This window comes from Bos grunniens, chromosome 18 (genome assembly GCF_055505025.1).
Source record: "Bos grunniens cultivar Pamir isolate PY7600 chromosome 18, Bosgru_T2T1.0, whole genome shotgun sequence".
Classification (NCBI taxonomy): domain Eukaryota; kingdom Metazoa; phylum Chordata; class Mammalia; order Artiodactyla; family Bovidae; genus Bos; species Bos grunniens.
The window spans coordinates 61,021,602-61,044,839 of record NC_141182.1 but is presented as its reverse complement, the minus strand read 5'-3'; the positions used below and the strand labels follow the sequence as shown (position 1 = coordinate 61,044,839).

At 42.4% G+C, this 23,238-nt stretch overlaps 1 protein-coding gene and 1 pseudogene across 2 annotated transcripts in view; both read left to right on the top strand.

Annotated features, from left to right (window-relative positions):
- The first annotated feature begins 522 nt into the window (after positions 1-522).
- Positions 523-19,500, top strand: LOC147354534 (uncharacterized). Its single transcript, XM_086354276.1, has 5 exons — positions 523-734; positions 879-1,009; positions 9,505-9,631; positions 10,131-10,223; positions 16,322-19,500. The coding sequence occupies exons 2-5, from the start codon at positions 995-997 to the stop codon at positions 18,106-18,108; spliced, it is 2,022 nt and encodes a 673-aa protein (XP_086210402.1). The 5' UTR covers positions 523-734; positions 879-994; the 3' UTR covers positions 18,109-19,500.
- LOC147354533 (small ribosomal subunit protein uS14 pseudogene) overlaps positions 10,136-23,238 on the top strand; it is a 25,856-nt pseudogene continuing 12,753 nt past the window's right edge. The window contains exon 1 of the transcript XR_015146482.1: positions 10,136-10,223. The product of XR_015146482.1 is annotated as a small ribosomal subunit protein uS14 pseudogene (transcript). The remainder of the gene's footprint in view (positions 10,224-23,238) is intronic.

Here is a 23,238-nt window from a genome sequence, read left to right as displayed (position 1 = left end):
CTGCAGACAGGTGGCCAAAGTGCAAATCATTTTGTGAAAACATGTTTCCTCAGGCTGCAGAGGGTAGTGAAAAAACCCTAAGTACTCAGGGTATCCTGTGCCTTCCAAAGTGGCACTAGCGGTCAAGAACCGCTTGGCAATGCAGGATACACCAGAGAGGTGAGTTCCATTCCTGGGTCAGGAAGATCCCCGGGAGGACGGCATGGAACCCATTCCTGTATTCTTTCCTGGAGAGTCTCCACTGGCAAAAGAGCCAGGCGGGCTACAGTTCATGGGGTGGCAAAGAGTCAGACTTAGCACGCTAAAGGCAAGGCATCTTTGGGAAGAATTCTGAGAACAAAGCTTTGCAGGAACCCAAGGCCCCCAGGTGATTCCCTCCAAGCACGTATTCCCCACCACCCCTCCCCCAAGGGCTCAGGCAGAGGCGGTGGAGGGCTACACCCATCCGAGAAAGAGCCCCTCCCCAGGCAAGCAGCCCAGCAACCTTTGTTTCTCGAAGTTCCCGCCCTAATCCTCAGCTCCAGAGAGGTCTCAGGAGTGCGGAGTGTGAGGCTGCAGCGCAGGGCTCCTAAATGGGGTCTTCACCCGCCGTGTTTCAAAATCCCTCATAATGTGTGTCAGCTAGCTCAGTAGTCGGGTGCATAGTCTCCCGTGAATTGTACTGTGACCTGCTCTCTGTAATGCACGAAGAAAGGAGAGCTCTCAGGGGTGGTCTGTAAGGAGAGGCACCAAAGGTAAGCACCAAACACAAAATGTGATTAGCATATCAGATTAGTCTTGATTGCCGCCTACAGATCTGGAACGGAGGAAGCGGAAAAAAAGGCTCAGAAAACGGCGGGGGAAACAGGAAGGTTCTTTCTTCAGTTTCACTTCATCAGTTGCAGGTGAAAGAGCTGTGTGGATGCCTTCGAAGGTATTTTCTCAAGCTGTGGATGTGAGTTTTTGAAATAACATCCCCAGGAAAGACTCACGGCAGCAGGAAGAAGAGGAGGAAATGGCAGCTTCTCAGGTAAGTGTCCTGTCCCGGGTCTGGGAATGTCTCTGCTTTTCCTCCGGAAATGCCTGGACTGAGAACCTGCAAACCTTTAGTTCTCTGAGTCTAAGTTTTCTCCCTGGGGGATTTGGTGTTGCCTTCTTCTTATTTTCCCCTTTTTTTCTTATAATAGTGAAGAACTGCTCTTTAGATTAACTTCTCCGTTAAATCCCAGAGCCTCCTATCCATTGTCTGTATCCCGGCTTTCTCTAGAGCATGATGAATTCTCGAAATGAATTAGTGACATTGAGTTGTTCACTATATGCCCTTTGTGCGAGATCAACACGGGGAGGCACTGGTACCAGAGATCCCCACTGGGATGTGGTCTGGTGTTAGGATCATCGTGAAGTAGGGGAAATGCTGTATGAATTTACATATGGATGCAGCTTCAGCTCGTTAGAACCGGAGTTACAGATTGTCCTTATAGAGTGAACTCAGTGGTCCACAGTTCTTCAGAAAAGTTTCAGAAATAAAAACGTTGCAGAGACTGCGCTCTATCGATAAGTGAAACTAGCTACTTAAATGTAGTGCAGTTCACTTGAGTGCAGTTCAGTCGCTCAGTCGTGTCCGACTCTTTGCGACCCCATGAATCGCAGCACGCTAGGCCTCCTTGTCCATCACCAACTCCCAGAATTCACCCAAACTCATGTCCATGGAGCAGGTGATGCCATCCAGCCATCTCATCCTCTGTCGTCCCCTTCTCCTCCTGCCCCCAATCCCTCCCAGCATCAGAGTCTTTTCCAATGAGTCAACTCTTCACATGCGGTGGCCAGAGTATTGGAGTTTCAGCTTTAGCATCAGTCCTTCCAAAATTAAGCCACAGATCGGGAAAGGCATATATGAAGTGAAATCTGCTTATGACACATTTTAAATGTATTTATTTATATGGCTGCACTGGGTCTTCGTTGTGGGAGGTAGGATCTTCAGTATCGTAATTTTCAGCTTCTTTGATTCTGACATGTAAACTCAGCTACAATATGTGGGTTCCAGTTTCCTGATCAGGAAAGAACCAGAGCGCTGTGCATAGGGATCTCAGAGTCTTAGTCACTGGATCATCACGAAGTGCCCAAACTAATATTTTTTAATGATAGATTGAGATCATAGTTTCCATAATAGTGCCAAAATACCCATGCAATGATAATGCATTCCTCCATGTACTTCTTACTCCATGACATGTTCAATGGTTTAGGTGTTTCTGTGAGATTCCCATGCTATGAATTTGTTTTTCTCCAGTTGACTTGAACACTCACCTGTGTTTAGCAGAGATACTGGGTTTGAGGAGTGGCGGTTTTCATCCCAAGCCCAGGCCTGATCTTTTCCACTACACTCCATGCTCACATCACAGAGTCTCATCACAGCTTTGTATTTTCCAAAATGTTCACAAGAATCTTATTAGTCCTAATCTATGCTCAACTCTACTAAAATTTAAAATACAGCTCATTGCTGTATTTTAAAATGTATTAAAACTACAGCACATTTTTAATCCATTCATAATTACCTGAGTTTAGTGACAGGAAACTTTTTCTCTCTTCCTCCTAATGAGTATATAGCCCTATTTGAGTGTATGTCTGTACTCAGTGGAGATGAGTTTGACTAGGCTCCGGGAGTTGGTGATTGACAGGGAAGCCTGGCATGCTGTGGTCCATGGGATCTTAAAGAGGTGGACACGATTGAGCCACTGAACTGAACTGGACTGTATGTATGAAAATATTAGCATGACTTGATCAATTTTCTTTTCTTCTTCTTCTTTTTTTTTTTTTTTGGTTAGTTTTTTTTGAAGAACTCTGTGGAAGGCAATGACTACCCAGTCCAGTATTCCTGTTTGGGAATTTCTTGGACAAAGGAACCTGGCAAGTTAGAATCTATGGGGTCACAAGAATTGGACATGACTGAGTGAATGAAACTTTTCTTGTCTTTAGTATTCTTTACAGTTACAAAAACTTCTCTCACCTTTTCTTAGAGCTGTCTCTGTGAATCTGTCATTAGTTAAAATTTTATTAGTTAAAATCTAATGTAAATAAACTGAAGTAAAGTTTAAGCTCTGCTATTCAATGGCTGTTTGATAAAATATGTGCCAAAAGGTGTAAGAGCACCATTACTGATTTTGTGTTATTTCAAGGGCATCCACCCCCAGCACGACAACTTCCGTCCACCGTGTCAGGAACATAGTGGTTGAGGCCAAACAGAGACCATTTTCACCTGGCCACCGCCTCCCGGATATATTGTACAGCGGATTCCTCAGCCTTCTTCCCTGTCGCTTTCACTTCTTTCCCTTTTTTCCGGACTGATTTATAGGAGCCTGGGTGTTGCCTCTGAGCCATCCCAAGAGTGCCTTCTCTTTTGAGGGAATCACCAAATGGTGAGTCACCAGGTTGCTGCAGGGAATCTCTGTCTATCTCTGCCCCTGTCACGTGATGACTTAGCTTCAGGGTTCTCAGCGGTCACCTCTCACTGTGGCACACGACTGTTGGGTCAATCGGCCGTTCTGTGCCATTAGTCACTTGGAGAGACCACTGGGGAAAAAGGGACGCCTTTCTGTCAGCCAGTGACTCTCAGTACTCCCATTCTATGGTAGGTAGGCTAAGAGTGGTTTCTGTTATATCCCAGGAGGCTCTCTCTTTCTCAACCCTTGGCTACATTGTCAGAAACTGGAAAAGTTTGACCCTCCAAAAGGCCTGGCTCCAATACAAATGGGGGACCCCCAGAAATGGCCTCTGAGTGGCAGGCTAGGTTTTGCCAAAAGATGGGAAAGGACTCCGAATTTCCTTCCGTTCTGTTGCCTCCCTGTCTCCTGTCCCTCTCTGTGTCTCTCCATCAGATTTCCTAGATGACCCCTACTCGGCCTTTCATATCCACAGGATCTCTAGGAAATCATTCTGAGGTTCCCTTTGGTCCAGCTCTTTCTTCTATATTCCAAAGCCTGAAGGATCAAAAACTATCCTAACATTCTGAAGAATCCCCTTCTAAGGAAGCTGATCTCTCAGGTGGAGAGGGAACCAAGCTTCCCCCACTCCTGAACATCCTAAAAAATTCCCTTCTGACTACTCCTGTTTCTCAGGCCTGGAAAGAACCAAGCTTCCCCCACTCCTGCAAATTCCCTTAACCCTTCAGATTCTTCTAATGGGCCAAAGACATCACTTCCCACCAGAGGGGCAGTCCAAAATTTTTATCAGCTGAAAGATCCGAGTCAATTTGAGCATTAGTTGGTCTATATTTTAGCTATAAAACTAAGACTACAGAAAGGAAAGATGACTTTTTGACACAGGATGGCCGTGATATTCTTTAGACTCTGGAGAAAACTGGTTAAAATGAAATTTCCTTTCCCTTGGAAACTGAAAAGCTGGCTCTTTTTGCATATGCATTTAACAACAACTAGCTTGTTAAAAGTCCTACCTAGGGCAAAGCTTGAAGTTAGGCCTTTCCGTGTCCTTGAAATACACTGTCCACTTTGCCTTAGACCTGACTCAGCCTTGGGCAAATCAGAACTTCAACCCAAAGAAACAAACAAAGAGGGTCAAAGTGACCTTTTAAATCTCAAGCAGGAAACTCTGAGATCTCTGTCTATTGTCTGGATTTATGTATATCTCAGTATGCACTTTTTTTTTTTTTTAAATGCTGAAGTTGTAAATGAGTTCTAATTTAATTGGCCATTGGCCAAAAGGAAAGTAAACATTTACAAATCAGACAATTCTAACTACAAGGGAAATTAAACTAAATGAATTTCATATTCTCGTGAACTGGGAAATATTCAATATTAAATATCCAGTATTAATGTTTGTTTGCTAATCTAATGTAGATATGTCTAGGGTCATTAAAGTATTTTCATTGTGCCTAGGTTTATTATAAGTTAAATATTGTTATATTTTTATATATGTTACAAGTTTGTCAACCAGCAAAGTACCTCTTGGAGAAGGCAATGTCACTGCACTCCAGTATACTTGCCTGGAAAATCCCATGGATGGAGGAGCCTGGTAGGCTGCAGTCCATGGGGTCGCTAAGAGTTGGAGAGGACTGAGTGACTTCACTTTCACTTTTCACTTTCCTGCATTGGAGAAGGAAATGGCAACCCACTCGAGTGTTCTTGCCTGGAGAATCCCAGAGATGGAGGAGCCTGATGGGCTGCCGTCTATGGGGTCGCACAGAGTTAGACAGGAGTGAAGTGACTCAGCAACAAAGTACCTTTAGGAAAGAAAAAAGAAAAAAAAAAAAAAAAACCTCAAAGAAAATGTAAAAGATATAGGAGCTTTCAGAGAAACTCTTTTAAGAATAATTATATTTTAGAAATGTCCGTCTAAAACATTCTTTAGATTTTGGTAACCTGAATTTCTGGGGCTGTGCTAAACTAAGTGATGGAAGTTTATTGACTAGCAAGGTCATTTCCAAATAAAATAAGATCCTGAAACATTCATTACTGAGGACTAACTTCCTCTTACAGAGAAAGTAGAGATTTTGGACTATTCATGAATAATGCTTGATGCCATCCTGAGATGGTCTCTAGAAATTTTTTTATAAAAATTATCACTGGTATTTATGTTCACCAATCTATAGAATGCTTAAGTTCTTGGTTGCTTAAGGAAAGTAGGATGTGTATTTTCACTAAAGAAGGTATGAGGGATGAAATTACATTTTATGAAGGGAAAAGGAAATTGGTCTGACTTACAGGTGGCAGTTTCAAGATGGGAGAACAAAGTCATGGGTACAGAAAATGGTAAGAATATTTTATGGAAAGTGGACCCCAAGGGAAGAGTTTTGTGCATAAATACAAGTTTTCTTGAGTTGTTGAGCTGCCTTTGATACTGGATTTTAAGTTTCTTTACCTCTGAAGTGATCTGTTGTGTTTACCTATGCAATCTTCGTTACTTTGGCTAAGTGAATAGTGTCCCCATGATCTATATGATTGTATCTGACTGAGTGTTAAAAACCTCTTTTGAAATTTGTCCACAAAACTTCCTAAATAACTTGACTTCTAGCTGACTTTGGAATGCTTCAGAGGCCCCTGAGACATCCCAGGGAACTATTAAACTACCTGGGTTCATTGGACATGTTACATTACATGGGAAGTGCGGTTGAAGGGGTGACAGATCTCCTCTTATTATGCTGTATGGTGGATGTTACTAATATAGGTATCTTAAAATTACGTGAGTTCATATAGATCTGTGAAGTGAAGTCGCCCACTCCTGTCCGACTCTTTGCGACCCCATGGGGTATAGCCTATGGGCTCCTCGGTCCATGGGAGTTTCCAGGCAAGAGTGGTAGAGTGGATTGCCGTTTCCTTCCCCAGGCGGCCTTCCCGACCCAGGAATCGAACCCAGGTCTCCCTCATTGTGGGCAGACGCTTTACCGTCTGAGCCACCAGGGAAGCCCAAATATTTATTTGGCCACGCCAGATCTTAGTTGCAACATGCAGGATCTAGTTGCCCAACCAGGGTTCGAACCTGGGTCCCCTGCCTTGGGAGTTCAGAGCCTTAGCTGCTGGGCCACCAGGGAAGTCACCATAGATCTGATATGCCCTAATTAAATGTGGTCAACTATAATTCTACTTATCCTGTGAACGTGTTACAAGTCACAGCAGTGACCAGGCTACACTGTCAACTGCAGTTTAATCAGATTTAAACATGCCTTCTATGGTTTCACTCTGATGCCTTGTAAGAATACTGCAACTTCATGATTTATGGAAAAGATTTATCTAAGGTTAACCAATAAACAAGTCTTGTTTGCTATCTGGTAAGCTGGTACGAGACTGGAATTTAGTTGAATCTCTATGTTAATAGAACAAAGTTTTCTTAGAATGCAGCTTTCAATAAGAGATTATGAATTTCTTTCCCTTTAAGTGATTTATATTCATTTTTAAAATCTTTTGTTACTTTGGTAAATAAGCATTCCTTAAGATAATGGTACATGTAGACAAAGCTCATTCTTCTACAAAAATAACCCCTCATGCTTAGATTTTGCCATCCTGATGTCCTTAAAACATGGCCATGGTCTGCTTGTCAATCATGGAATTAAAAATGGGTGAACAATAGCTGTAAATCAAAGAGTCAGGGCTATGGGAAATCCAACATGGCTGCCTGGCTTTTCCCGGCTCCCCGACACACCTCGTTTTTATTTGACGGGTAAAGCCTTCCCTGGCTACAGGGTTAATACCCTCATAATGAAAAAATTATGTTGCACTGAATATTAACTTTTTTTCACTGCTAAAGTAAGTTTCTAGTTTTGTTAATTAAAGTCTAGTGTTCACTAAGACTCATTTCTGAGATAGTTCCTTCTTAGGTTATATTTCTAAAAGATTTAATTAAGTTATTAAAAAGGATACTCTAAGTTTGTTTATAAAGCTAATCTCAGTAAGCAGTCTTCAGATAAAGAATAGATGCCCCATGATATACAAGCAGGAGATTACCATCTGGCTAGTCATTTAACAAGTGAAGTCAGATGACTTGGAGTATACTGGGCTCTACCTAATGAAAGTTCTTGACCTTTCCTTCTTACTTAGTCCTGACTAATAACTGCTAGCTCTAGCTATATTATTTTCTATGATGCTTGTTTCAGAAGATTGATTCTTATGTTACTCAATGTGTGGCTGAGCCTGTGATAAAACGCTGATATACAGCTCCACGTGCTATCAATGATTGTAATAATGTAACTCTAGATATGGGAAGAAGGAAGAAAAGGGATTATTTTCCTGGACCAAGTGACTAATAAGACAGGTATGGTCCAGAGAGTTTGCTACTCACAAGGCCTGCTCTAGAAACAGCACATTGAGTGGCCTATCAATGGATCCTTCCCTAGACCTGGGAATGAGCCTTCCCAGTGCCACAGGACAGAATGGCCAAGAAATGCCCCCAGAGCATGGTCAAATATGTGGCTATGAAGGGACTCTGCTGACTGGACTCGGCCAGCTGTCTCTACAAAGATGACATCATGATTACTGTAAGCTCCTGATTTTCAACACCCTGCAAAAGGAGTTCAGAGTAGAGATCAGAAATAAGGCACTCTGCTCTGGGAAAAACCCAGAACTGGCCTTCCAAGAGTGAGACGTTTTCAGGTAAAGATTTTATGAGCCCCAATTCAGGCTTCTTCTCATACCTAGAGAAACACTAATATCACGAACCAATGTCCAGTCCTGGTTTTCCTGGCTAGCCCCTGAGCAGCTTTTGTACTTCTCTTCATCTTTGGGCCATGTACCTTTAACTTTCTTGTACAGTTTGTTTCTTCTAAAATACCACAAGTTTCCAAGTGGTCCTAAAGGATATTCCCTGACCAACACCTAGACAATGCTGAAACAAGTCACCTTATCATTCCATGGAATTTCATCTCCCTCCATAATGCTCTGTGACAGAGTAGGCAAAGGGAACCCAGAGCCCCATGGCGCCTCTGTTCAGCCTGAAGAAGCCGGAGTGGTCTTTGCCCTCTTTTCCTTGAAACTGGATTCCCAAATGTGTGAGAAGGGAAATGGGTAGATAGTAAGCCGTGAACAGGGTATCAACAAGGGCCAAAGAATTGGCCCTAAAAATAAAGAGGGAGATATATGGTGACCCAGGGACTAAAGATCAGATAAAACTAAGAAGGGTCTTGGAATGCACGAATGAAAAAGACACTTAGCATCGTTCCCTCCCCCATGTTGTAACTGTTGATGGATTTCAGGTCCTCCTGAGCAGTATAAACAGTCTCTCCTCCTACCCCATAAGCAGAAATTGTTTTTCTTACTCTTCTCCCACCCAGTATAGGTGCCTCATCCATTCAGCAAATGATCTGCAAGACCCCTATCCCACTCCTTGTACCCTGGCTATGAGTGGACTAAGGACCCCTGTTCAACATCTGTTCTCATTTGAGCTGGCCTGATCTTCTAACAGTGTCCCCCATTCTAATAAACTTTACTTCCCTCTCATTATGTCTCAAGTCTGGAAATTGTTTTCCAACACGACCCCAGACCACAAGAAAGGTTACTATCTTATTAGACCTGTTGAAGTCTGTAAAACAAAGTTCCAACTTAAGTATGAATTCTTACCTTAGTATTCTGTTTCATTGGGGTTCAAAATCCTCATTCATCGAGCAGAATTTTCAACATTACTAACTCAAATAACCTTGCTAAAAATGTGGCACTTTGGCCCCACTTCAGAACTCTTGGTTCAGAATACATTAAGAATAGAAAAAAAATCCTGTTTCTTTGATAAACAATTTATACTGTGTTACACGAGGAGAACACTGAAGAATAAATATGCTTATACTGCCCTGATTATTTTATAATTGCTCTTTCAGATGAGAGTAGTTTCTCTAATGGATTGTGGATCATCACTCATCCTCTTTTGTTCACTTTAGAAATTGGGTAGAAAGGAGTACTGTGTAAAAAATGTATTTTGTAATACCAGCGAAGCCACTAAATCTCGACCAGGATTCTGAACTTGCCATTTTCATCTTGGATCACATTAGGAAGAATTTCCACGGCCTATTGGTATCTGTATTTTGTATTTCAGGGATGGATGACGTTCCAGGATGTGGCCATAGACTTCACTCAAGAGGAGTGGGAATGCCTGGACCTCGGTCAGAGGGAATTGTACAGGGACGTGATGTTAGAGAACTATGGGAACTTGGCCTCCTTGGGTGAGGATAACTGCCTTCCAGAATCCCTTATCTACCCACTGGGTTTTAGTTCCGTCATGTCAAGAATGTCTTCTGAAATGTTCTGCTTCCCACAGAAGTTTCAGATCTCTGCTTTCTAGGGCAAAAATGGGTATTTGTGAGTTTAGAAAGAAAGGGGATGATTCATGATGAGTCGTTATGCTGGTGAAGTTTTTCTTCCTTGATGTACTCTGCCTCCTTCCATCTAGGTTTGTCGTAATTGTGTAAGTTCTGTGGTATTAAATAGTAGCACGCTCTCTTAATCTCACATTGACACTACTTACTTTGTCTTAGTACTACTTGACCAGAATCTCAGGATCTGATTGTTAAGTGTCAGTTAGTATTGTATAGCTGCTTTGAATAAAGTATTTAAGGAAATCGTTTTCTAGAAGAAAATGCATTCTCGTCTCACCTGAATACATACTGGATTAGATACTGATGAATCTCTAACAACACAAATATTCCTTTCTCTGATGAACAGGGCTTGTGTCTAACCTTGACCTGGTCACTTTTCTGGAACCATTGAAGGACCCCAGGAATATAAGGAGAATGGGGACAACAGCCATTTACCCAGGTAGGTATGAATGGTTGGAGAGGTCCAAGGAGCATCGAGGAACTCATCCTTCATCACATGGTTTTGGAAGATTTGCTTCAGTGAAAATGGTTTTCAAAAACCTGAGTTTGTGTCTGCTACTATCATAGAAATGTATCACCTGCCCCATTCTGTCTCTTAAATCATTCATGAAATTATCTCCAGTGATTGCTTTTTCCATCACAGTGTGAACTAAAAGTCTCCTCTTGGCTTGTGACAAACTGCATTCATTCATTGTTCTTCGATTTCTTGGGGGCCCTAGAAAAACTCTGCCCATTTCTGAGTAACTATATGAGAATCCTTTTAAAGTTTCCTTCTACCTCTAGACAGAAATGTGTGTGGATTGGTAGACAAACTGCCAAACTTCTAGCGATACTGGGGATGGGTTTTTGTTCTCTGGTTTATAATTTCCTTTCCACTGGGAGCAACACATCAAATCAGATCAGATCAGTCGCTCAGTCCTGTCCGACCCTTTGCGACCCCATGAATCACAGCATGCCAGGCCTCCCTGTCCATCACCAACTCCCAGATTTCACTCTGACTCATGTCCATTGACTCAGTGATGCCATCCAGCCATCTCATCCTCTGTCGTCCCCTTTTCCTCTGGCCCCCAATCCTTCCCAGCATCAGAGTCTTTTCCAATGAGTCAACTCTTCCAATGAGGTGGCCAAAGTACTGGAGTTTCAGCTTTAGCATCATTCCTTCCAAACAAATCCCAGGGCTGATCTCCTTCAGAATGGACTGGTTGGATCTCCTTGCAGTCCAAGGGATTCTCAAGAGTCTTCTCCAACACCACAGTTCAAAAGCATCAATTCTTCGGCGCTCAGCCTTCTTCACAGTCGAACTCTCACATCCATACATGACCACAGGAGAAACCATAGCCTTAACTAGATGAACCTTTGTTGGCAAAGTAATGTCTCTGCTTTTGAGTATCCTATCTAGGTTGGAGATGGCAATGGCAACCCACTCCAGTACTCTTGCCTGGAAAATCTCATGGACGCAGGAGTCTGATAGGCTGCAGTCCATGGGGTCGCTAGAGTCGAACACGACTGAGCAACTTCACTTTCACTTTTCACTTTCATACATTGGAGAAGGAAATGGCAACCCACTCCAGGGTTCTTGCCTGGAGAATCCCAGGGACGGGGAAGTCTAGTGGCCTGCCATCTATGGGGTCGCACAGAGTCAGACACGACTGAAGAGACTTAGCAGCAGCAGCAGCATCTAGATTGGTCATAACTTTCCTTCCAAGGAGTAAGCGTCTTTTAATTTCATGGCTGCAATCACCATCTGCAATGATTTTGGAGCCCAGAAAAATAAATTTTGGAGTGACACATAGGACCTTCTAAATACATTTCAAATTCAAGTAATTTTTTACTGCTGAAAGCAAAACCTCAGGACAATGAAAGAATGCACATCTCAAGTTGACTTCAAAGTTTCTCTTTTCCTTGTATAATCTCATATTAAATATCTTTAGTGGATTTGCCCCAATTCTAACATGCTAAAATACGTTATTCTTTTTTTTTTTTTATTTTTAAAAAATGTTTTAATTTTATTTTATTTTAAACTTTCAAATATTGTATTAGTTTTGCCAAATATTGAAATGAATCCGCCACAGGTATACATGTGTTCCTCATCCTGAATCCTCCTCCCTCCTCCCTCCACCCACCATGCCTCTGCGTCATCCCAGTGCACCAGCCCCAAGCATCCAGTATCGTGCATCGAACCTGGACTGGTGACTCGTTTCATATATGATATTATACGTATTTCAATGCCATTCTCCCAAATCATCCCACCCTCTCCCTCTCCCACAGAGTCCAAAACACTGTTCTATACATCAGTGTCTCTTTTGCTGTCTGGTATACAGGGTTATTGTTACCATCTTTCTAAATTCCACATATATGCGTTAGTACACTGTATTGGTGTTTTTCTTTCTGGCTTACTTCACTCTGTATAATAGGCTCCTGTTTGATCCACCTCATTAGAACTGATTCAAACGTATTAAATATGTTATCCTGTTAAGTCAAGAATTTTAAAGTAAATTAACATAAAATCTTAGCACATTTTCCACTATATTGTTTTTGGTTGATTCAAACTATGACAATTTTTAAATTATATAAAGAAATATTTTTTAAAAGTTCTACTTGGAATATAGCTGTTTTCCAATTTTGTACTCCTATACAGCAAAGAGAATCAATTATACATATCCGTTGAGTTGCGTCGCTCAGTCGATTCTGAGTCTGCAATGATGATCTGCAGCAAGTCAGGCTTCCCTATCCATCACCAACTCCCAGAGCCTGCTCAAACTCATGTCCATCGAGTCCACGATGCATCGAATCATCTCATCCTCTGTGGTCCCCTTTGACTCTCATCTTCAATCTTTGCTAGCATCAGGGTCTTTCTCAGTGGGTCAGTTCTTCACATCAGGTGGCCAGAGTATCAGAGCTTCAGCTTCACCGTGTCCTTCCAATGAATATTCAGGACTGATTTCCTTTAGGATGGAGTAGTGTGGTCTTCTTGCAGTCCAAGGGACTCTCAAGAGTCTTCTCCAACACCACAGTTGAAAAGCATCAATTCTTCGGTGCTCAGCTTTCTTCATGGTCTAACTCTCACATCCATACATGACTACTGGAAAAACCATGGCTTTGACTAGATGGACCTTTGTCAGCAAAGTAATGTTTCTGCTTTTTAATATGCTGCCTAGGTTGGTCATAGCTTTTCTTCCAAGGAGGAAGGCTCTTTGACTTTCATGGCTGTAGTCTCCATCTACAATGATTTAGGAGACCCCAAAAATAAGGTCTATCACTGTTTCCCCTGTTTCTCCCGCGGATTGCCATGAAACGATCTGACCGGTGCCATGATCTTTGTTTTTTGAAGGTTGAGTTTCAAGCCACCTTTTTCACCCTCTCTCAGTTTCATCCAGAGACTCCTCAACTCCTCTTCACTTTCAGCTATAAGGGTGGTGTCATCTGTATATCTGAGATTATGGACATTTCTCCCTGAAATCTTGATTCCAATTTGTGCTTCATCCAACCCGGTATGTCACATGATGTACTGTGCATATAAATTAAATAAGCAGGCTGACAATATACAGGCTTGACGTACACCTTTCCCCATTTGCAATCAGTCCGTTGCCCCATGTCCAGTTCTCACTGTTGCTTCTTGACATGCATACAGGTTTCTCAGGAGGCAGGTAACGTAGTCTGGTGTTCCCATCTCTTTAAGAATTTTCCACAGTTTCTTGTGATCCACACAATCAAAGGCTGTGGTGTAGTCAATACAGCAGATGTAGTTGTTTTTCCAGAACTGTCTTGCTTTTTATACGATCCAAGGGATGCTGGCAATTTGATCTCTGGTTCCTCTGCCATTTCTAAATCCAGCTTCAAGTGCTGGAAGCTCTCGGTTCATGTACTCTTAAAGCCTGGCTTGGAGAATTTTGAGCCTTTGCTATTGTTTGGAACGAGGGAAATTGTGTAGTAGTTTGAGCGTTCTTTGGCACTGCCTTTCTTTGTGATTGGAATGAAAACTGACCTTTTCCTGTCCTGAGGCCACTGCTGAGTTTTCCAAATTTGCTGGCTTATCGAGTGCAGAACGTTAGCACTATCATCGTTTAACTTCAAATAGCTCAGCTGGAGTTCCATCATGTGCACTAGCTTTGTTGGTCGTCATGCCTTCTAAGGCCAACTTGACTTTGGACGTCAGGATGTCTGTTACTAGGTGAGTGATTGTACCATCGTGGTGATCTCAGTCATTAAGATCTTTTGTTTTTTGTATAGTTCTTCCATGTATTGCTGCCACCTTCTCTTAATATCTTTTGCTTCTTTTAGGTCCATCCCGTTTCTGTCCTTTATTTTTCCCTTCTTTGCGTGAAATATTCCGAGTACCTCTATTTTTCTTAAAGAGATCTCTAGTCTTTACTGTTCTATTGATCTCCTTCCCATTTAGGTCCCACAGAGCAATGAGTAGACTTCCCTGTTTCAATCATAGTTTTAAAGTCCCTCTTCTTTTTTAATTTCTTAAAACTAGTACTGTATTAAGTTTATCTTATTTGTTTCCAGCTTCCTCTGACATTTTCCTATGTGTCCTCAGTTTCTGATTAGTTCTCTGTCACTATCATTTATGATTTTTAGATTGAAACATCTAATAGGCCATTCTCAGAAACATGTGTGGCAAGAAGTGGAATTAAAAATTCATGGCACCTAGGATTTCTGAAAGTGAGTGTTTGGTGTCTCCACTTAAGATGATTAAAAGCAAGAATTAATCATTAGATTGCCTATCACCTCTTAATTCAGTGGTCCTTGGGGGTTTTCATCTTGTTTCTTCCCCTATAACGTATTTCTGTGCCATATCATTTTGTCCAGCGTTCTGTTTGTGGTCTCTGTTTTGACGGGTTCAGGAACCTAGTTAGTCTTCCTTCTGGTATCTGTCCCTTGGTGGGTGAGGTTGGTCCAGAGGTTTGTGCCCTTATCCTCTCTTGATCTGTGCTTTGATGCTGGTAACTGTGACTGGAGCCCGCCGGGAATATTCAGGGCTGTTGTTCCCTTGTTCTGTGGGTGTTACTGCCCTCTTTCTGTTGGTGCGTACTCCCTTCGTGGTGCGATAGAGCCCCCAGATCTGATTCTTAGCTGTGATTCTGATCTGTGGTACCAGGCTGCTGGGACTGGAGCACACGCACTGGGAGAGAAGTCACTACGTATTACTCTTTTGGGGATGTTCACCTCAGGCTGTGCCCTGTTGTGCCCTCTCCTGCATTCTGCAAGCTCTCACGTTATGTAGTGTTGGCACTGCTCTTGGCCCCACCCTAACCGAGGGCATGATGGCCCGTGGCCCTGTGGTCTCTTAGATGTTGTTTTCACAAGGTCACCAGTGTAGATTCAGTGAAGTCAGGTCCTGGGATAGCATTCAAATTGGAGCTGGAGCCACTGTGGTGTTATGGGGCAGCTCAGGCTCTGTCCTGGCCCAGCCCCTTTGTGTGGGAGCCCACAAAGTGTACAGCTGCCAAAGCTACACCTGCCATGAATGAGAGAGCCCTGGTATTTGATTCAGATGCTCCGTAGGGGCTAAGGTTACAAAGCCGGTTGTGAGTGTAAGACCATGGCTTGTGTCGCTGGAAGGAGAGGTTTCATCTTTTCTTCTTAATCCCTGGGTTTCAGCTCTACTTTCAGCTCCCTCTGTGTGTGTGGCCAACTCACAGGTTCTGCTCCTGAGGCTGCCCCAGAGCACAGGAGCCTGTTGATTGTGGAGGAGGTCGATGGGGGAGCCCATGGCTGGGGGATCAAATGACCTACATGGGTGGAGTTCTTCGTAGTCCCTGCTGAGCAGGGGCCGGTCTAAGGGACAAGGGATGCAATGGGCTTCCTGATTGGGCATCACTCACCAATGGCGCTCTGTTCTCTGGTGGTTCAGGCTTCGACCACAAGCATCCCGTTTGCAGAGCTCCTCCCTCACTCCCATCACTTCATGCTATTTCCTCACAGCCAACAGCAGTCGTCTGCCTCAATCTCCTCTCCAAACCCCACCTTTCAGCACCCAGCTCTTGTCTGCATTGGAGGAAAAGCCTCTAGGGCTGGATGGGCAAGGCTGGGGTCAGTACCCTGTGTGCAGGTCTCACTCTGTCCTGCTGCCACACGCTGGTTGCTGTGTTCTCTTCCCACAGAGAATGAGGCTCTCCTGCTGCCCAGACTGAGCTCCCCCAGTGAGGGGCTTCCCGGGATATGGAGACCTCTCCTCACTTTCATCTCCCCACAGGGTTGCAGGCCCCAACGCACTTCCTCTCCTCTTCCGTTTCCTTCTTTCTGCTCTCCTCTTCCTTTTGTCCTTCTGAGCTCAGCAGGAATCTTTCTTGTCTTTTCAGATTTCCAAGGGCCTCTGCTAGTGTTCAGCTGGGCTCTGTGAGAATTGTTGCATTTCTCATTCATTTGTGGAGAGAGAGATGAGCTCAACATCTGCCTAAGCCTCTGGCATCTTGATCCTTCGGTCTCTATTTTACTTTTAAACTAGCGATGGTCATCAATTTTCTCTAATCTTTAAAGATATTCACTGAGAAGAGCAGGGAAAATTACTTGTTATTTGGTATCTTTCAGGTGTGTCTCCACAAGATACCCAGGATTTGATTCCGAAGAATCCAGCATTAGAAGGTGTATTCCCCAAAGGAAACCTAGGAATATGTCAGACATTTCACCTCGGAAACTTAAATTTATTGAAAGACAGGGAATACACAAGGGTAAATGAAAGACAGAGAGGATATTTATATGGACATAAACAAATGGAAATAGTTATACATAATGCTAATGTTACTGCAAAAAGAAATGAGCAACGTGAGTCAAATTTGGAAAAACACCAAGTTCAGTCTTCAACGTCTGCTGAGAAATGTAAGTGTTTAAGAAAAAATGCCCATCGTTTTTTGAAAAATAAAAGTTCTCTAAAAGGGAACATGGAAAATCTGAAAGGTAATCTAGTCTTTACTACAAATACTGTTTCAGACAATTCTGAAGGTAGGCTTCGACTAAATATGCATTCAAGCATGTCTGAATACCTACAATTTAACAATGAGAGGACAAACTCACAATTTAATCAATTTGAGGGATCTGTGAGCAGGGGGTCATTTTTGTTCCCACAAGAGATATTTTCTCTCCATTCCAAGATGTATAATGTTGATGATAATGAAAGAGATGCCATCCAGCCATCATTGTTCAGTACATATCGTGATACTGTTAATACACAGCAGCTTTGCATGTATAATAAAATGAGTCAGACCTTAAGTAAGAGCTCCAGCTCCAATAATTACAGGAGTATTTATGGTGGAGTGAGAAGGTATTCAGGCAGTGAAACTGGGTCTACGGTTGAAGGAGACTCAAACCTTATGAAACATCGGGGACCTGAATCTTCAAACAAAGATTCTAAAAGTAAGACATTTAGAAATACCTTTGATCAAATGGCACGTTTTTCTCTAGATAAGAGTACTTGTAGTAAAGAGAGGACTTGTCATGAATATGGTAAGGTTTCTAATCAGTCTTCAGAACTTATTCAACAGCAAACGGTTCAGAATCCACAGAAAGAAAATAAGTGTAATATATGTGGAAATGTCTTTAGTAAAGCATCCAATCTAAGTAAACATAGGAAAATCCATACAGGAAGGAAACCTTTCAAATGTACAGATTGTAGCAAAGCATTTAACCGTCGTTCACATCTTACTCAACATCAGCGAATTCACACTGGAGAGAAACCTTATAAATGTACAGAATGTGGCAAAGCCTTTCCTTACAGTTCAAGTCTTACTGAACATCAGCGAATTCATACTGGAGAGAGACCTTATAAATGTACAGAATGTAGTGTAGCCTTTGTCTCTTCCTCACATCTAACCTATCATCAGCGAATTCATACTGGAGAGAAGCCTTATAAATGTAAAGAATGTAACAAAGCCTTTCATAGTCGCTCACTTCTTACTAAACATCAGCGAGTTCATTCTAGGGAGAGACCTTATAAATGTAAAGAGTGTAACAAAGCCTTTATTCAGCGCTCACATCTTACTAAACATCAGAAAATTCATACTGGAGAGAGACCTTATAAATGTAAAGAGTGTAACAAAGCCTTTATTCAGCGCGCAAATCTTACTAAACATCAGCGAATTCATACGGGAGAGAGACCTTATAAATGTAAAGAGTGTAACAAAGCCTTTAATCAACGCTCAAGTCTAACCTATCATCAGCGAATTCATACTGGAGAGAGGCCTTATAAATGTAAAGAATGTAACAAAACATTTATCAATCGCTCACAACTTACCCAACATCAGGGAATTCATACTGGAGAGAGGCCTTATAAATGTAAAGAACGTATCAAAACCTTTATCCTTAGCTCACATCTTACCTAACATCAGCAAATTCATACTGGAGAGAAAACTTATCATTGTACACAGTGTGGCCAAACCTTTATTTGTCATTCAAAGTTAATTGTACATCATCAAATTCATACTAGGGAGAAACCATACAAGTATAAAGAATGTGGCAAAAGCCTTTATTACGAGATCGGACCTCTGTCAACATCACCGAATTCATAGGGCGGATAGACGTTATCAATGTACAGAATGTGGCAAGGCTTTTATTATGTGTTCTAGGCTTACTAAACATCAGCGAATACATACTGGGGAGAGACCATATTCATATGTTGAATGTGGCAAAGCCTTTGCTTGCAACTCAACACTTACTCAACATTGGCGATTTCATACTGGAGAGAGACCTCATAAATGTAAAGACTGTAACAAAGCCTTTCATCGTCGCTCATTGCTGACTCAACATCAGCGAGTGCACACTGGAGAGAGACCTTATAAATGTACTGAATGTGGCAAAGCCTTTGGTCGCTACTCAACGCTTTCTACACACCAGCGAATTCATACTGGAGAGAGACCTTATAAATGTACAGCATGTGGCAAAGCCTTTAGTCGGAGTGATCATCTCACTAAACATCTGAGAACACACACTGGAAAGAAACTCTAGTAATAGCACAAGTGATGGAAGAGATTTTCCCTAAATGTGCATCAGAAAACAAGAGTTTATATGAGAAACCTATGGAGATGATGTAACGAATATGTAGAGAGGTATTTAATCAAAATTTAAATCGAAATAAATATCAGAGATTGCATACTAGAAGGCATTTCATCAGTCCTCTTTTCTGAAGTTTCTCTGAAGGAGAATGACTGTAGGGAGTACTCCATAGTTAAAACACATAGACAGTGGATATATTAGCATAAATCGTGAGATGAAGGTTGATGGTTAGAAAGTTACAATTCTTAGTAATGTATGTATGCTTGTTAATAATGACGTGATTTGAGATTATTTGAAGTGAATGTTATTAAGCCCTCAAATCATCCATACTATGCTTTGTTTCTAGTGTGTTTGCAGACATAGATTTTTGATGGTTTATTACAGATTAGCCTTTTTGTATTGTGTTGCAACCATTTCTATCTATCCTCCATTAGAAGATGAAGGATACTGTACTGTAAAATGGACAATGACCATCTAAATGGACGTGTTTTTCATTGATGTGAAATATCTGGAGGTTGCCATAATGTAGTGATCATTTAACCTTTCCATGTTGTAAAGTAAGTAGAAGTTGGTTGTAAGGTTTCAATAGTAATATCCTTGATTTTAAGAAGAACACAGTGACAGTTCACTGCAATATTGATGTATCTTTATAATATCAACACAGGTCATGATTATTACTTGACACTGTTGAAATAAACACAGCTTTTGTGATAACCTCGAAATGTATTGGAAACTCTTCCTGGAAAAGGCATGGAATTAGTGTATACCATGCTTGCTAAGTACTTCCTAGCCTTTGTTTTGTAAGCCATAAAAATCACAAGTCTCACATCATTATAACAGAGAAATGAATATCTTTCTCTGTACTTTTGATCTGTACTTAATCATGGATCACGCTGTGGATTGTAAAAGGTTTTATTTCAACTATGTTTGCAATTAATACATCAGATCAGATCAGATCAGTCGCTCAGTCGTGTCTGACTCTTTGCAACCCCATGAATCACAGCACGCCCGGCCTCCCTGTCCATCAGCAACTCCCGGAGTTCACTCAGACTCACGTCCATCGAGTCAGTGATGCCATCCAGCCATCTCATCCTCTGTTGTCACTTCTCCTGCCCCCAATCCCTCCCAGCATCAGAGTCTTTTCCAATGAGTCAACTCTTCCAATGAGGTGGCCAAAGTACTGGAGTTTCAGGTTTAGCATCATTCCTTCCAAAGAAATCCCAGGGCTGATGTTCAGAATGGACTGGTTGGATCTCCTGGCAGTCCAAGGGACTCTCAAGAGTCTTCTCCAACACCACAGCTCAAAAGCATCAATTCTTCGGCGCTCAGCCTTCTTCATAGTCCAACTCTCACATCCATACATGACCACAGGAAAATCCATAGCCTTGACTAGATAAACATTTGTTGGTAAAGTAATGTCTCTGCTTTGCATATGTTATCTCCGTTGCTCATAACATTCCTTCCAAGGAGCAAGCGTCTTTTAAATTCATGGCTGCAGTCACCATCTGTAGTGATTTTGGAGCCCATAAAATAAAGTCTGACACTCTTTCCACTGTTTCCCCATCTATTTCCCATTAAGTGATGGGACCAGATGCCATGATCTTCGTTTTCTGAATGTTGAGCTTTAAGCCAACTTTTTCACTCTCCACTTTCACTTTCATCAAGAGGCTTTTGAATTCCTCTTCATTTTCTGCCATAAGGATGGTGTCATCTGCATATCTAAGGTTATTGAAATTTCTCCCAGCAATCTTGATTCCAGTTTGTGGGTTATTAATAAAACTGAATGGCTTTTCGTGTTTCGGTTGATTGTAATGAATGAAGTGTTAACCCACCACCAACAGTAACCTCTCCAACCTTATTTAAGGCTGCAGTGAAGAGACCACAATGAACTGTTTGGTAGCACAGAGAGATGTCATGTGGAAATTACTTGACTTTCTGGATTTAAACTTCTCATAACTTCATATATATTCCCTCACTTCTATGTTGTATTTCTTCTCCCATTTTTAAACTACTTGGACACTGTGACGATTCTAATAAGAAGGATGATACAGAGTATTGTTGACAGTTTCCCTAAACTGCTCCATGCTGTTGCTGCTTCAGCATCTGTCTGGGAGCAGGCAGCCTGCAGTTCCCTGAGCTCAGACCAGCAGTCCTATGAGCACCTGCATGAGATGACCACCTTACTTGAGACCAGCAGTCTTGCTGAACCCCAGGGTCTATTCACAGACCCCCTTCAATCCCACCGAGAGTCAATTTCTAGGTAGGTTTTTAAGTCCGGGGGTCCCCCAGAAGAGAAGGATCTGGAATTCTCAAGGAGGAAGAAACGAAAAAGTTTTTTTTTTTTTTTTCCCTCTACATTTCTGAGGATTATACAACAATCGTATATCCTGCTTGAGGACAGTCTCTGGGAAAAAAAATATTCTGGCCAATCGTGTTATCTTACAATGTAAATTATTGGAGTGGATCTAGTGAGGTTTTTACAACCTTCGGACATTGTTTTGATTCACTGTAATAATTAAAAGTATATAAGTCCATTGCTATCACTGGCGAGGGGGCATTCTTTGTGCCACCTTCTGATGTCTATGTCAAAAACTTTCTCTTTTTTATACTTTAATAAAACTATTACACAAAAGCTCTAAACTATTAAGCCTTGTCTCTGGCTCCGAATAGAATTCTTCCTCTCAGGAGGCCAAGAATCAGGCTTCTTTCATGGTTCAGCAACAACCTTTCATCTTGGGGGCTCGTCCGGGACTCTTCAGGACAAGGTGAGGATGCGTGGAGCTGTAGTTATTTCTACTGCTAGCGAACATGTTTTTTGCTGTACTTGGCTAACTCTACAGTGTGCTTGTGTGAATGAATGAGATACCCTGCGTGAATCAACTGAGGAGCCCTGCTCTGCAGTTCCTCGGTGACCTCATTGGGCTTATGGCAGAAACCTGTACCAACGTGCCAATGCCAAAAGGCACCCAGTGTCTCTTTCAGGCACTGACTAGAAATGGGCAAAGCGTGTGGATCGAACTCTCATTTCTTGGTCAAACTTTCCAGTCTCTGATCATTTCATGATTTCTTGGGAATTAGAACTATTAACCAATCTGCCAGATCCTAGACTTTGAAGGGGCTTGTGATCTATGCTGTTATTGTGTAGTGTTACTTAGGTCCCCAGCTTGGATTGGTAGTCAGGAAGCGCCTAGCCTCGCTAGGTATGGAAAGTCAGGAAGCTAGATGGAGCTCTAGCTCCAAGAGTATCTGAAGTTAAAGGTTACTCAGATTGGAGGTGCAATGCGTTTCTTCCTTTGGCAACACTAGCTGTTAGTGGACCAGAGGCGGCTTTCCAGTAGCTTTTGTCCCGACTCCTTATTCTTTCTGTGGAATCTGTGAGAATGAACTGGAAAGACTGGCCCTAATAACTCGAGAACAAAAATCAGTTTTTCCACACTGGCGAGCCGTTGCCCATCTCTTTTGCTATCGCTCATACTGGTGTGGTGATGCTTGGAAGGGACACCTCAGCTTTATGTTCATATCGTTTGGTCTTACTGTCGTCAGGAATATACTCAGGGTTGTGCACACGCACTCAGGTGACGAATGTTTCCCAAAGCGGTCTTAGCTTGGGAGGCATTCCTGAAGGTTACTCTGACTGCACCCCAGGTGGCATCAGAGGCAAGCAAGGTTTTAATGGTGAGGAACTGGGCATAAGTCTGAGATGCCATCAGGTCTATCCCTGGTGCACCTCCAGCCCGACTCGGTGGTAGAATCGATAGGCACAAGTACGACCCCTGTCGGTAAGGGACAGACTAAGTCCAACCATGGAAGGAAAGCTTTGGTGTAACGTCTGTCTACACCCCTCTCTACAGCAAGGAGGGATGCCTACGGTAGAAAGATGGCGCTTGTTACTTTTTTCTCTCCTACAGATGGGAGCTAACAATTGCAGCCTCACTCCTTTGAACTGTATCCTGAAAAACTGGGATAGATTTGGTCCCCAGAGCTTAAGACACGCCTGATCTTCCTATGTGATACTGCATGGCCACGGTATCTGTGGGAGGATGGCAAACGGTGACCGGTTGGAGGGTCTCTGAATTATAAAAGTGTTTCAGAATTAGACCAGTTTTGTAGAAAACAGGGGACATGTGCAGAAGTAGAATATGTGTTGCCCTATTTCTCTCTGTCAGTTATGCCGGACTTATGTCCTAAGAGTATAGATTTGACTGTGAAACCTTCAGCTTCCTCCTGTCCTCCTACTTTGGCCCCATACCCGGGACTCCCAACTGAACACACTGAAAGTCAGGGAACTGCGCCCACCACCCTCACCCCAGGAAGGGTTGCCTTTGTCTCAGTAAAAACCCAAGCACAAGCTGCAAACAGTATTACTGGGGGAAATATCAATAACCTCAGATATCCAGATGACACCATCCTTACGGCAGAAAGTGAAGAGGAACTAAAAAGCTTCTTGATGAAAGTGAAAG

What these genes read in the sequence shown, in the direction of transcription:
- LOC147354534 (XM_086354276.1), top strand. An exon ending in TGGGAACTTGGCCTCCTTGG is followed by an intron (nt 9,632 to 10,130) that starts GTGAGGATAACT and finishes TCTGATGAACAG; the next exon opens with GGCTTGTGTCTAACCTTGAC. An exon ending in GACAACAGCCATTTACCCAG is followed by an intron (nt 10,224 to 16,321) that starts GTAGGTATGAAT and finishes GGTATCTTTCAG; the next exon opens with GTGTGTCTCCACAAGATACC.